A 14872-nucleotide genomic window follows, 5' to 3' on the forward strand; every position below is an offset into this window, starting at 1 on the left:
GTGTATTTTTAAACATATATATTTATTTAAAAAGTGAACGTCGCAAATTATTTTTAAAGTTGTATTTTATTTCTAAATACAAATTTTTCATTGCACAACTGATGTATCTGTTAGTGTTTAATTGTATGCCACTTTGTAACACCAGCTAAGATTTTACCAACCGTGCCTATTAGAGGAAAGAAAATTTGGATAAAAATATTTTTACATTATAAATAGTTTTAATTTTTTGATAGCACAGGAAACCACCTGGTTATTTCAGCTATCAGAATCGACAAAAAAAAAAACATGAAATGAAACATTTTAAAATGATGTTATACAATGGGAATGAGAAAAGTGAACAAGTGGTACTTGAAATAAATAGCACATAAGTTCAAGTTATTTAACTTAGACTTGATCCAAGATAGTCTGTAGACCAGTTGCGGTAGTTTGCTCTAGTGTGGAAAATCAACCTAATATGTCTAGCAAGCTGCGAAATACGTATATTATTTCTGAAACCAAGGATTATATTTTAGATAGGTTGTACCATAATTTAATTGACAGCAAATGAAGGATGCACTCGCCTCTTTAAAAGGTTTAGAGGCGAATGTATAAGGGACTCTAATGACTACAAATTACCGCTAAATCTAATTAATACTGTCCTTTATTAATGTGACACTTGATTTATTTACAACAATTGAACAAGAGCTGATTAGTCATCTTTGAACCACATAGAAATGGTACTTATAAACATTTAAAGATTTTTAATAGGAATATTGTTATGTTAAAGGATCAAAAAGCAAGGAAAGATATGTATCTTGCAAAACCAGAGGGGAGCCTATTTTTATAAAAGGAAAGTGAATCAGTAGTGGTTAGTAAATAAAACACGTGTAAATTCAAAAAAATGGTATTTTTTACATACTTAAAGACGCGAACTCGACCATATACATCAGAAATATTTAAATAAAATTGCAAAACTTATCTGATTTATTTTTAATTACGTGGCTGTGCGGCACGAGATCGTAACGCGGGGCGACACGAGGCACAAATCAGTACTGTGATGTGTTATCAATATTTTTTTTTAAATATTGCCTGTATGACAATATAACACATATTACACACTGCCAGCCGCGTACCACCGTGTCCGCTATTTAATAGTGCTATTCAATTAGCTTTTTAGCTTTAAAATAACGACGAAGATATAACACTTGCCACGTTGCCAGTCCAAGAAGGCATACCATGGAGAATATGCTAAAGAATAGCACTCTGTTGTTTGTTGATTCTGAAAAAAAGTTGGTTTCATTTTAAATGGTTCATTCTATAATAAATTTTACATATGTATTTAACCTTCCGGTAAGGGCGCAATAAAATTTACCAAAAGGCGCGTCGACATTTTTTTTATAATTATTATATATGTAAATAATTAATAAACTCATATATATAAAAAATAAAATTAATTAATAATTCTGATGTAACATTCTAAACAAGAATATTATAATTGAATGTAATTACAATCATCTAATGTTAAATTTTATGTTATTGCAATTATAGCCTATTGAGTCATAGAGTGGCTTTTATGTGTAAAAGACATTTGGAGGACTTCATTGGTGATGACAGATGTTTTCTTTTTTTTTTTCAAAATGTTTAACGGTCTTGTCACTCAAATGTGCAAATAAACACTAAGCACTCAAAACAAATTCCTCCGAATATTAAATGGGCATAAATCTAATTTAAAGTGGCATCCGGAAAAAAATTAAGAAAGCATGCCTGCTCATATGTTAATAATCCTGAATTAGTATTTTTAATAATAAATTCATTTTTACATTTGTACTAACCATTAGTGTCTCTCATTTCCTCTTCTCTCTTACGCATCAGAGTGAAATCTTGAACAATAGCCTCTGACAGATCTTCCAATCTTTTTAATTCCAACTCCATGGGCTTTAGTTTGGCTGCCTCACCAATCTATAATAAGTTTAGGTATTTATTAAGTTGGGTACAGTTTTCTTTACATTTACTTGACGGAATATACTCTCACAAAAAAAGGAAGTTATAACTTTTTTATTAATAAAACCATAAATACTACATATATTTGTGATCAACATGTAAAACTGTCTTGTAATGGGCACACAGACAATAATGCATATAACCAACAATATTTTGTGCCTATCCTTCCAGAGATTACATAACAACTACAACATTGATCTGTAAATTCTCTTAAAGTTATTGTTAATCCCATTATTGAAGGCTTTGTCTTAACTTTATATAAGGCACTTTTTTGATACATTTTTAACTCTTAAGTATATCTCCCATGAAAACAATGTTGGAAGAATAACAAACATGAAAAGAATTGACATAGGTGTACTAGTTACAAATTGATACTTTAAAAATTAATTTTCTTTTATAAAAAACAGACATTACAATTTTAACACTTCATAAATTTAGTACATGAATGGAAGTTTCAACATAAATTGGTTACATGTTTGTATGGATTGCATATATAAACATGTAAAACAGATGTTTATTACTGTTTGTTCAAGTCAGATGACGAACTGTAACTACTTGCACACTGGAAGACTGCTCTTTATCTAATAGCGGGACTGGCGAAAGTAATGTCGACATATTTTACCGAAAAACCGATTGATTTTTACAGCTCTGGCATTGAAAGTTTTTATACTAGATGGCAAAAGGTTATTGATAATGAAGGTGAACATATTGTTAATAAGAAATAAAAACTTGTTAAAAATGTAGTCAGATGAATTTAACTTTAGAAAGCGACATTACTTTACGGTTCCCCTAACATTAGTACATCACAAACACAACTATCTACATGGACATCTATCTATTTATCCAAATTCAGGTTATAATCATGTTTTTAAATACCTACTAAATATAAAGTTTTAATTATTCCTAATTACATACAATATTTACACTGAAATTTCACAATAAAATTCATGCCCAATACAAAATATTACACTCATACTATGTTAGTTTATGATAAAAAATAATCACTAGTCTGCTTTCTTTTAATTTGAAAATGACCCGAAAAGGGGGAACAGCTAAGCAAAAAGCTTTTAACCCTTCATGTGCCACAACATAGCGCCCGTCAGTGTCAGAAACGTTTTTTTAAATGAAATATTATTGTTTATGATCCTGTGGTCTGTAGTACATCCAGGGCAAGCAATTTTATGCTGTATTTTTAAGGTAATACAATATCCATAGGCAGTAGACAGGTTAAACTTATTTCCCAACAATGTGTATAAAGTGATAGCTCTAACTCTATAAGAATGAAACAGGTCAATAACTTCTGCCAGTACAAAGTCAAAGGTACAAAGTGTAAGGACAGACAGTATAGAAAACAATTAATTTTTATATGCCGTAGCCCAAATATGAAAAATGTGAATGTTGAATTTCTTCTTAGTATCATCACTATTATTTCTGAAATCATTTATTTTTTAATTTCTGTGTGTTATTAATGACTAGAAAAAATCATGCAATATAGCAATAAAATATGTTAATTATAAAATTAAATATATAAAAGATGAGTTTTATGGCAACACAATCTGATATTAATACTTATTAGTCATTTTGAAAGCTTACTAATTATTACCCAAGTATTCTGAAGGATTGCAGTAGTTGGTGCCATAGATGACCCACCGATAATAAAGAGATGAAAATTAGCAAACTATGTCCACTGTATTTTTTACATGTCAATAAATAAAAAACAAAGTATATAAAATAATAAAATTATTGGAGAAGATAAAAATAATTTATTTAATCAAAAAATGTACTCTCTCCATTTTACAAGAAAAAGATATTTTACAACAGTTTTGGACACAGATTATATAAATATATAAAAATAAATTTCATAAAACATTTAATACTACATAATTAGCATCAAGCATAATTTAACTTTTATTATATCAATACACACATGGCACAGCATAAGGCATGTGTGTAAATAGAAAAAAATCAATAATTCCTTACCCCCTCATAGTTTTTAGCCTCAAATCCAACTTTAATGTTCAAGAAAACTTCCTGAGTGACGCCTCTTCGCTCTGAAACATAAATAATTGACAATCTATTATCATTTCAAAGCACTACATCTAAACATGTTTATGTGGGCTGAAAATATAGCAAATTTGTCAGTAAATAATCTTAAAACTTTTACACTTATTTCCAATCGCCTCTGTGATGCATTTACTTTGAAATAACTTTTTTTTTATTGGAATGTGACAGGCCATTCATTTACTTTTGGTAGTATGAAGTTTGTGGGGATAAATCAATAATAAATTTTAATATCTAGACTGTATGTATCTGTATCTATCTAATCTGAATTTTGAAAACATCTTTTCTAACTATATAATCATCACATTATTTATTTTGAATCCATTATTGACTTTTGGATAGGATCTACTATATTATACAATTAATTGTCAGCAATTGAGGTACACTTTAAAGCTTTTATAGTCATAAACAATCACCTGTATAACTATCAGATAACAAATATTTGAATGCAATGAATGTTTGAATCTAAAGTTGAATAAGCACAAGTAGGCATTGTTCAGTCTCCCTCACATATTGTGAGATAGAAAAGAACTTTTTCTAATATTTTGGGATATTATCAATACCATTTTTGCCCAATACCATTGCAAAAATCGAGGAATGTGTGTGGGGATAGAGTTATTCCTGCTTGTGAATGAGACAACAAGTTGTTGACAATGTGGGGTCTCTAACTTAAATTTTTTAAAGTCAAATTATAATAAACTTCCAATAATAAAGCATATAGTCCAGGACCCAACTAATATTATTACCATGTCATCCAAACAGACACCCAATGCCAGACACAAACCTCCCTCAAATATTACCTGCATCCTATATAGTGTTTATACTCAAAGAAACATACCTGGCGGTACTTTTGAAATGAAACAAACTTCAAATGTGTCATAGGTTTCTGTGACAAATGTGAATTTTCCTTTGTTTATTGAATCCTTCTGTGACAGAATGTGACCCTTTGAATCCCTCACCTGCACAAAAAAATAATACATTACAAAAATACTTCATGATTCCTCTATTGAATCCACATTAATAGATAAATTATCATATCTTATTAGGATTACATAGATTCATAGTACAGATGTAAGGTCTATTGTGTTTTAGACAGGGTTTTATCCATTGGCACACCAAGGTGGCTTCCTGAGATCACCTACAATCTCAAAGGTCTACAGAGATGTTTTCAGAAGCTCAATTAAAAAAAGGTTCCCTGTGAAAAAGAGTGTAGTGCTACTTGGATGCAAAAACCAGTCCAGAGACAAGACGAGGGATTATGTATAGTGCATGAAATTGATGACCCATGACATAGCAGATAGACCTCCCTAAGTCTGCTTATGATGCATTGATATTCACCTTCACCAAAGAGACTCCTCTTCCTACCTGACTAAATTTTAAACAACTCTACCAGTGCTGCTTTAGAAGCTCATTCTAGATATGTTTTCTAGATATGATCGTCTAGATAGATCTTCTAGTTATGTCTAATGATTTACTCTTGACAGGCCTACATATAACACAGCATTCTTACAACAATACTTTTGTAAGCAAATATAAGTTAACAGTTGGTAAGTAATATAAAGATGCTTATACTCTTGGCTACTTTTTAAAAATTGCACATGTAAATTTTTTCTTTTGTATAGTCTGTAATGTAGTCTTTGATGTATTTCTTTTATATAGTCCAGTTTTATTATTATTGGGAGCTTGTAACATTTTGTCCTTAGTATTGTTGTTTCTCAAAGGCATGGTGAAGTACTTAAAGCCCTTATTGTAAAATTTCTTTTAAGTAATATAACACCAACACTTCAATACTTATACTCCGATAGACAGACATTTGGTTCTAAACCGCAACCTTTTGCTACTTTTTTTCAACCAATGTGATAAATTGTACATTTATTGTTAACTTTCTTAGGCAAATACAGATCAAAAACAGTCCTAATTATTAAAGACAGATGTTGAAGATCGACTGATGAACGATCAAAATTACTGTGATATTGACTTACGATATAATCGACTCTTTGTCCAGCCGCTTCAGCAACTGCATAGTCTCCAGAAACCAGCACATTTGCATGTAATTCTTCCTTTAAGCACTTCTGCGTGTTGGGGGCTAAACTCCACATGATTCCATGGCATCCATGCCAAAATAAACTCAAAATAAAAACGAGATAGTGTACCTCCATATTTCAACTATCACAATAGTTATTTATCATATACCGAATTTGTTAAAACTCATAGCTTCATGAGCAGAAAACAAACATATTCTGTGTCAAAAAGACCGATGAGTTGGCCCGAAAAACGAGAAACGTCGGCGTTTTTAAGAAAAAGTTACAGGGTTGTCATGAAACAAAATATTGCCACAATAAAAATCGTATTATCATTACCATAGTCATTATTATTTTTTATTAGAAATAATCATGAACTTAATAGAAATTCCATGATTATTGAAACATTATATATTTGAAGATATACTTGAATGCCTAGTATTTTTTACAAAAACACCTGTTGCAATGGTTATTTGTTGTGAATTATTTATTAATCGAATTTTCTTAGAAAGTTCTTTAGAATTTTTTTCTACTTTTATGACCCGTTCATAGAGGCTCTAGTGCACTCTATCTTATTCTGTCATAAGGACTTTTTCTTTCAAAAAATTTTTTTCATTATTTGTTTTATTATCTATAACTCGTATGGCTTGCACTTATATAACATTCAAGCATCGCTCTCACAACCAAAATTTCTCCCAAATTTTTAATTTTAACATTTTCCTCCGTTATTTTATATTATACTTAATACACTTTTTTATTTACAATTAAAATTCTATCTTTTTTATTATTACAGTTTATTTTTTGCACGTATTTTCTCCCCAACTGTTCTAAGTTTTATTTTGTTTAATTACATTTTTATTACCTCTTTACAATATCGCAAGAAAATAATTTCTTTAAGTTGAAGAATGTAACAAAAGAGCTTTGTGGACATCTAAGAAGAAAACTGGCGCAAATAATAACAATGTTACCTTAATCTTTCTGCCATGTAACAAAACTCTCATTTGCTAAATTAATATATTAAAAATTAAAAAGCTGAATTATGCAACTTTTTTAAATTTTCATTAAATATGTTTTGATAGAACGCGATATTTCAGAACACGATTATATTTAACATTATTTAGAAACCAGTAAAATTTTGTGTTTAAATTAGTAAACAGAATAGTAAATGTACATTATGTCTTAAATACATTGTTAACAAGATTTCTATGTCACTAAGAGTTAAAAATAACTTTTATGTATTTTACAGCTAAAGAAAAATTTTACACAAGAATTGTGAAGAGGTAAAGAGAAGGACATGACATGAAGAAAAAAAAACTAAATTTAGAAATAAATGTTATAAAGATAATAACAAAAGATTAAAACAAAGAGAAATTATAATATTCGTTTTTGTTGTATTATCAAAGGCCTGTCCGAATGAAACGGTATCCATATCTATCGACAGGCTTTTGGCTGTAAGTAAAATATCCGATATGATATTTGGTCGACTAAAACAAAAACAGCGATATTTCGATATTATTTTAGAAATATTTACACAATTTTTCTATCATTTACGTAACCTGTGAATATATTTCTTGGATTAAATAAATATTATTAATCAATGTAAAACAACTAACAAAGGTTAATAAGCATTTTAATTGCTTGTTGCTTTTTATTTATCGCCAGTGTCACTTCGGAAATGTGTCCGTCGAACAAATTTATGGTTGTCAATGTCAACGAACAAGAAATGTCAATTATAACCTAGTTCTCTTGTAGTTACTTTAAAAGTTATAAACAAGATTTTTAACTTATTTTAATTTTTATTAATGTAAGGCTAAGATAGATTTATGAGATTATTTAGTAATTAGGAAATTTATATTTCGTGGTTTGCAGTTTACTAGACTGAAAAACTCATAATTTAAAACAATTAAAATTTTAGGAACAACTTTTATATTTACAAATAAATAATTTAGAAAGTGAAAATTGCACCGTTCATGATTGTTATCGGGACCTAATTGATGTAAGTATAATTTGTTATTGTGAATTAGAAACATTACAAACATTTCTGAGATGTTTACATAATAGTGTAATGTAACTAAACCTAACAATTGTGACATATCAATTACAGCGCACAGTATAATGATGGGACATAATTACATTGTTACTTTTCACGCTTTGACCTTATACATCGATCTTTGTAATATTGCATCATTTTATTTGCTTACATTGTATTTTATTAGCAATGGTCTGTATTCTATTTGCTGACTGCAGCATAACCCAGAAAATGTACAATTTATTTCATTGGTCCATAATAATAGTTAATGATGGTTTATAAACATCTGTTGTGAACATGTCTCTCTCTTCTGTTGATTGTTGTTATTTATCTTACAGCCTTGCATGTTGGTCTAATTTATATGAAAAAATGTATAGAGCTAAAAATGTATGTTTTTGTCAAGCGATACCATAGTGACAATGACTAAAAAAATTAATTAAAGAAAGAAACCCAGAAACTGATAGTATGTTGGATAAAGATGAGTTTTGGGTACAGCTTTAATCCCATATAAACATATCACATTTCAGTTTCTGTACAATTGATGATTCCTTTTCAATCATTTATACTTTTCACAGTTAAGTTAATAGTAAATAAAGTATAGTGTTAATGAATAATTATTCATTTATTCACAGCTCATTTACAATATTGCATACATTAGAACATTAAGTAATAAGTTATTTATATGAAAATTATTTCATTGTTATTGTTATTTTACTAAATTTTTAATTCTTTTTCCAGGTATATCTAGTTGTAAATTTTTTCTGGCTGCTGAAGAAAAGCAGAACAGTTTTTGATAGGATGTTTAGTCGATCAAGGCATAGAGACTCTTTAACACATGGATGAGGTAAGATTTAATATATTTCTATTTATTTCAAATAGGCACTCCCACAGCAAAATATAAGTTTACATGTATTTCTTATTACTTAGAACCAAATTTAATATGTTTGTATATTGTAGTCATACACAGCCCTGATAATTATGCTAGCTTATATCTAATCATAAACCGAAATTAAATACTCGGCTACCGGCTGATAGCTCTGCAGTAGAATTAATTTTTTCAGGATACAATATTGAGTCATTCACACTTTGTGAATTAATTATACAGGATTACCACTGCTCACAAATAAGTTTCCACATGATGAACTGCCTAATGTGTATTGTTTTTGGTATATTCCCATAGATATCTTTGGGGGGAAGCCTATACCTTGCAGTGGGCTATATGGGTTGAAAGGACTTTGTCTAAATTGATAATAATAAAATTGTAGAGAATGTTTATATTTATTATACACATAGAATATATCTGATAAAAACTAAATATTTTATGAAAGTTTAATATTTTTAAACATCCACAAAAAAATCAAAAATGTTAAACTGGGACTTTTCCATATTAGATATATTGTATTTATGTTATAATAAGCTTGATAGTCCTATTAGTATTGTTATAAGTATATTTATATAATTTTATTTTTAAATAAATTTTGTAATGTTATATTAGGGGGACCGGAAGGTGTTCTGCACATGTCAATATTTGATTGTCATTTATTTTCATTATTAGGGACACCGGAAAGTAAGGAGACTGGAGAGTAGTTAAATTAGTGACTATATTACATGACCATGTTTTTAACGAGTTTTATTTCTAATCAATAATATATTCACTTTTGTTAATAATCTTTTGCCATCTACATAATGGTAGCTCTAGTCATGTAATTTAGTCATAAATTTTACTAAAGAAAGCGACATTACTTTCCGATCTCCCTAATAATAGACTATTATTAGCTTAAGACAGATTTAAATAAGAAAATAATTGTGTCAAACGGTCTCTTATCTGATAATTGTAGTAATTAATGTACTTATAAGTAAAGTTTATATTGTATTATCTAATATTTCATGCAATACTTTTTCTTTAAAAACTCCATTATGCAATAATTTTTTATTTTATATTTCTTTAACTAAAGGGAGTTGTTATCAATGATATAAGTGTAGAATTGTTCTAAACTTTCTGTCCCTAGTATATATATTTGAGATTTTTTAGCAGTGGCAGTCCGGGCATAGAGAGACTTGCGATCATAGGTTGCAAGTTCGATTACCTGGATAGAGTCATATAATTCACACTTTGTGCATTAACAATGCCACATACCATACATACATACATACCATATCATAATAACACACTGGATTCCGCCTGCCCATTATATGCGAATATGGTGTATCATTTTAATATCTTTGTGGGAGGCCTAAGCCTTGCAATGGACATCTATAATCTGAAACAACATACATATTAGAGCCAACAAACCATAAAGTTATTAAGTGAACCGGAATGCCTGCACAATTAAGTTTAATCTTATAAAATAATTACAGGTCCTTGCTATTAAATTTATATATATGTTTATTTATTATTTACTGACACTTATACACTGTAGACAATAAACAGAGAAAAACAAAAGAAACAATTCATATGGTATAAGAGGCGGTCTTATCGCTCGAGCCAATCTCTACCAGACAACCTTTGGAAGGAGATGAGAGATATGAAAGAGAGGGCAGTTCAGGGTATACATAAATACAATACGGATACATACATAAAAGAATACTTATATATATAAATACACACACACACACACACACACACACACACATATATATATATTATAGTACCTTATTTTGTACCTTTTCCCCGTTTAAATTTATATATATTTACATGGGGAAAAGGTACTACATAAATACGAATAAATAAAAGTCGCTACACAATATCCTATTTTAAAGGCTGTAGAAGTACTCTTTTACCATTTTTTAAAACGCTGACAGCGATTTAGCGCATCTAATTGCTTCTGGTAGCTCATTCCATAACCTGATAGCAATAATAGGGAAAAATTTTAGATTTTAGATAGTAATAATAGGGAAAGAGATTAGGTAAGAAATAAAAATAAATTAATGTTACATATTTCAGGGTTATTACTATTTATTTAATTAATGTAGAATAAATTTTCAGCCAGTGAATTTTCAACAAGAGAAGTTCAAAGTGTTGTGCATTTTTTACTATTAACAACAGTACTATAATGGAAGTAGTCTCATTAGACTACACTTCCAGTACTTAGATCACACTATACAAACTGTTAGGGGGACCAGAACGTAATGTCACTTTCTTAGTTAAATTAACACGATTACATTTTTAACAAGTTTTTATTTCTTATCAACAATATATTTACCTTCACTACTAACAACCTTTTACCGTCTAGTATATAAATATTTAATGCCGGAGCGGTAAAAATCGAATCAGTTTTCAGTGAAATATGTCAACAGAAACGACACTACTTTCCGGTCCTCTTAATATATTTTTATTCAACAACAACAACACTTTGTAGCACTATCCACCTCGCAATACTACTTGTATTATCTCCGCGATACTAACATACGTCTTTTGTAAGCGGTAGTAGTAGAGAAGACCTTTTGTAAGAATTTTTTAGAAATAACTTGCAAAAGTACCCTATAATGGCTAACACAAATAAACTGTGAGAAAATCAAAGTTTCAATAGTCATAATATTTTTCTTCTTGTTTTCGGTACAGGGACGTACACCCTCCTACTTTCACCTTCCCTCTCTTATCCTTCATATTTTCTATTATTCATCGTACAGCATTCACCCACATCAGTTTTACGCATCACCAGTCATATTGTTTCAAGTATTTCTAATTTCTGTGCTTTTATTTACATAAAGTCCTAGAACAATTTGTTTTGGAAAAATGACGAAATTATTAAAGTAATTATATATGACATTTTTTTTCTTCATATCATATGAACAGTTGAAAGACAGAGATGTTGGGCGACAAAAGGCGGTAGGAGCAAATTCTCCACTAGGAATTATCGTATGTCGTATCCTTGTCGAGGCTTCTTTGTTAATGTCGATTCTACCGCGCTGTACACCTTTTATACGTTTATGCGGAGATGCTACTAGCGCCATCTGCCGACGCTAGCCGAAACTACAGACTACTGCTAGGAACAAAAGTAAGAATTAGAATAAAAATTAAATAATATTTACACCCGTATTGTATAGTCGATGCTCCAAATGCAATGCAGAAAAAATTATACGGGTATTAAATATTATAAACACACATATATATATACATATATATATATATATATATATTAACGATTATGCTTAATTGAAATTTATTAAATTTCACCGCCATCTAGTGGAGATTAACGAAATTACCAAGTTAAACTTCGACTCATAGATTGCATTACTATGAAATTGTAGATTTAATTGACGTTTTTGTTATGATTACCTTTATTTTTTTTAACAAGCAGTAAAACTGCGCTATAAGACTGATATAAGTATTGAGGACTGTACTTATAATTTGAAAAACATAGGGAGATGACTTATCATCTTCTCTTAAGTAACTTCTCTTAAGAAGACAATCTCCATTTTAGAAGTGTTGCTGGAGTTTCTATTGCAACTTCTTCTTACAGCGCTACCAGTATGCTTAGGGACCAGACTTCTCTTTCTAAATAGAAGCGTTGCTAGAGTCTTTCGGACACTTATTCTTGCAGCTCTAAGGCTTTCCGAAGAAGTAGTGTTATTAGTCCGACAATTGGAAGCGATCAAGTCGAGGTTCAACCTTATAGCGGTGTGATGAGTGACCAGCCTAGCCGAGGTCACATCGTGGGGGCCCTTGACCGTAGTCAAGTCTATGGAGTGTCAGCTGAAGCGATCTAAGAGCTCAGCAGCGTCCCAAGAAATTTAATTACCTTTTTATCCTGTTCCGGAATAATAGTAATGTATAGCGGCCCAAACCCAGGCTCCTCCGAAAGCCTTCAACCTTCGCTACTTTAAAGGTTAGAATTAAGCGTCTTCCGCGCCCTGCTGCTCCGAACACGCCGAATCTGCAAATACCATTTAACCCTTACGATACTGTAGGTATATACATGTCCCATCAAACATATGGACTGTTGGGACATAACGTCTCACTGAATTGTGATGAGAGACTGCTACGTCAAATTTATAAGCAGTTTGCAATAAAAATGTCATACGTAAAATATATATTTTTATTTCATTTACATTTTAAGGACTTATGGGACAGAAATTTACACTTCTACTAGACCAATGGTGCATATAATCCCATATCGAATTTCAAGTTTTTTATAGAAAAATCTTAGTGAAAATTATATGTTTATAACCAATTGGCATAAATAAGTACATTCACACGCCTGAAGTAAGAATTGAATATAATTTCAATTTTAGTCCTGACACACTATTGTACTCTAGTATTGAAAGGGTTAAGCAGCAGTGAGATCCCGGATAGCAAAAAAGTCTTTTCTCACTATTTATTCAAATTTTAATGATTCTACCAAAACTTATTTGATGATCCGTTTCTGAAACGAACTGAATGAACTATGACTATGATATATTTTAGCGATTTATAGAGATATGTTAAAAATGATATAAAATCTGTATAATTTTATTAGTTTAACATAGAATTTTTTAAACGAAAATAAATTTGGTTAAATGCAGGCTAAGGGTCACAGCTTTTTAGATTTACACAACATTCGACCCGTATCGCCGGTCAAATGTTGGACCCCACGGGGGTCAGACAGTGCTCCTCTCATAGTCGGCGAATGGACATCGCGTGTTCAATTCGTGGACCTCGAGTGGTTAACAAGTGGAAATCGCGGAATCTACGATTTATTACGAATATTACAGTTAGTTTCTTTTCACATTAGAATTCTACCTAGCTACAATGCTTGAAATAAAATAGTGGCCTTGTCCAGTCTATTTGCCTATTGTATTGAATTAGTGTACCACTCAGAGTGAACAGGAAACGCTAAACTCTTTTCCAGATCTCTTGTTAGGCTATTGATATAGAAATCAGGACATCTATTATTTCTAGGTCATTTGATTTATGTATAAAAAAGAAGGAAAAATATTTAGGGCATTGTAAAATTGACACAATTCTGTATAGTGAGTAATCATCACCATCTTTCTTCACTGGCCGCCCCCAAGGATCGCCACGATGACGGGGCATGTGCTGCTCAAATCCAGGGACTTCCCGCGATCTTAACTACGTCCTTGTAACACCTAGTGGATAACCCATGCCGCGTCTACTCGTTGTCGCTCTGTTCATCGGTGACCTGTAATGGCACCTGTCTACTTAAAATATTTATAGACGGGATGCAAATACGCCCTGATCTAAGAATAGCTTAACAGTCGAAGTTTCTTTATAGCGACCATTTCCATAAATATTCTTGTGTGCATTTTCAAGTAGGGAGACTAACAACGAAGTCAAGGTCGCCTGACGTAGCCGGACGGCGATCCTATTTCTTGCCCATGAAAAATACTTTTGATACAGTCAAAGTGTTTTTACAATTTAGTAGCTTAATGGATAAATATTTTTTTAGAACTATACGTTACTAAAGCGTGTGGAATATGTAAGAATGGGTAACAGTTGTTAACCGGTTGTGAGGGCGCGTTATCGGCCGCTCGCGCTGCAAGCGCATCGTCGCAGGGAGCAACAAGTGCATGTAAATACGCGAGTGCGCTCGTGATGTAACGTTATACAATGAGAGCGACGCGAATTCGCTCATTCAGCCCCGGCGGCGGGGAACTGGGTCGCTCGCGAAGTGTTGCCAAGTTCAAGGCCACGCACGACGCCGACTGATCCATCGCTCGCCTCTAGATGGCGCTGCTCTACGCTAACATTGAAAATTTCGCGAGCGGGACAAGAGGAGGTAGGAGGGGGCAGACGAGAGGGAATTTTCGGTGCAAACACACGACTCGACGCTGCACTCGT

At 31.4% G+C, this 14872-nt stretch overlaps 2 protein-coding genes across 3 annotated transcripts in view; one reads left to right on the forward strand and one right to left on the reverse strand.

Moving 5' to 3' along the window:
• Positions 1–871: 871 nt before the first annotated feature.
• bai (Transmembrane emp24 domain-containing protein bai) lies at positions 872–6350 on the reverse strand. The gene is made up of 5 exons (XM_068762832.1): positions 6024–6350; positions 4880–5000; positions 3961–4031; positions 1812–1938; positions 872–1258 (listed from the first exon to the last, which is right to left on the reverse strand). The coding sequence occupies exons 1-5, from the start codon at positions 6198–6200 to the stop codon at positions 1137–1139; spliced, it is 618 nt and encodes a 205-aa protein (XP_068618933.1). The 5' UTR covers positions 6201–6350; the 3' UTR covers positions 872–1136.
• A 2485-nt stretch (positions 6351–8835) lies between these two features.
• Positions 8836–14872, forward strand: part of ERR (estrogen-related receptor) — a 75275-nt gene continuing 69238 nt past the window's right edge. For both annotated transcript variants that reach the window (XM_068762838.1, XM_068762841.1), the window contains exon 1: positions 8836–8935. In XM_068762838.1, coding sequence (XP_068618939.1) covers positions 8927–8935 — 9 coding nt within the window. In that variant the 5' untranslated portion in view covers positions 8836–8926. The remainder of the gene's footprint in view (positions 8936–14872) is intronic.

This window comes from Battus philenor, unplaced genomic scaffold (genome assembly GCF_028537555.1).
Source record: "Battus philenor isolate CCGP_79_NKW_IND1 unplaced genomic scaffold, ilBatPhil1.0.hap1 SCAF_17, whole genome shotgun sequence".
In the NCBI taxonomy this organism is placed as follows: Eukaryota; Metazoa; Arthropoda; class Insecta; order Lepidoptera; family Papilionidae; genus Battus; species Battus philenor.

Bases quoted from the DNA above. Each gene is read 5' to 3' on its own strand.
- bai (XM_068762832.1), bottom strand. From the start codon at position 6,200: ATGGAGGTACACTATCTCGTTTTTATTTTGAGTTTATTTTGGCATGGA. The intron at 1,939-3,960 runs GTAAGGAATTAT...AACTTATTATAG, and splicing joins AGGCTAAAAACTATGAGGGG to ATTGGTGAGGCAGCCAAACT. The intron at 1,259-1,811 runs GTTAGTACAAAT...ACTTTTTTTCAG, and splicing joins GGAAATGAGAGACACTAATG to AATCAACAAACAACAGAGTG.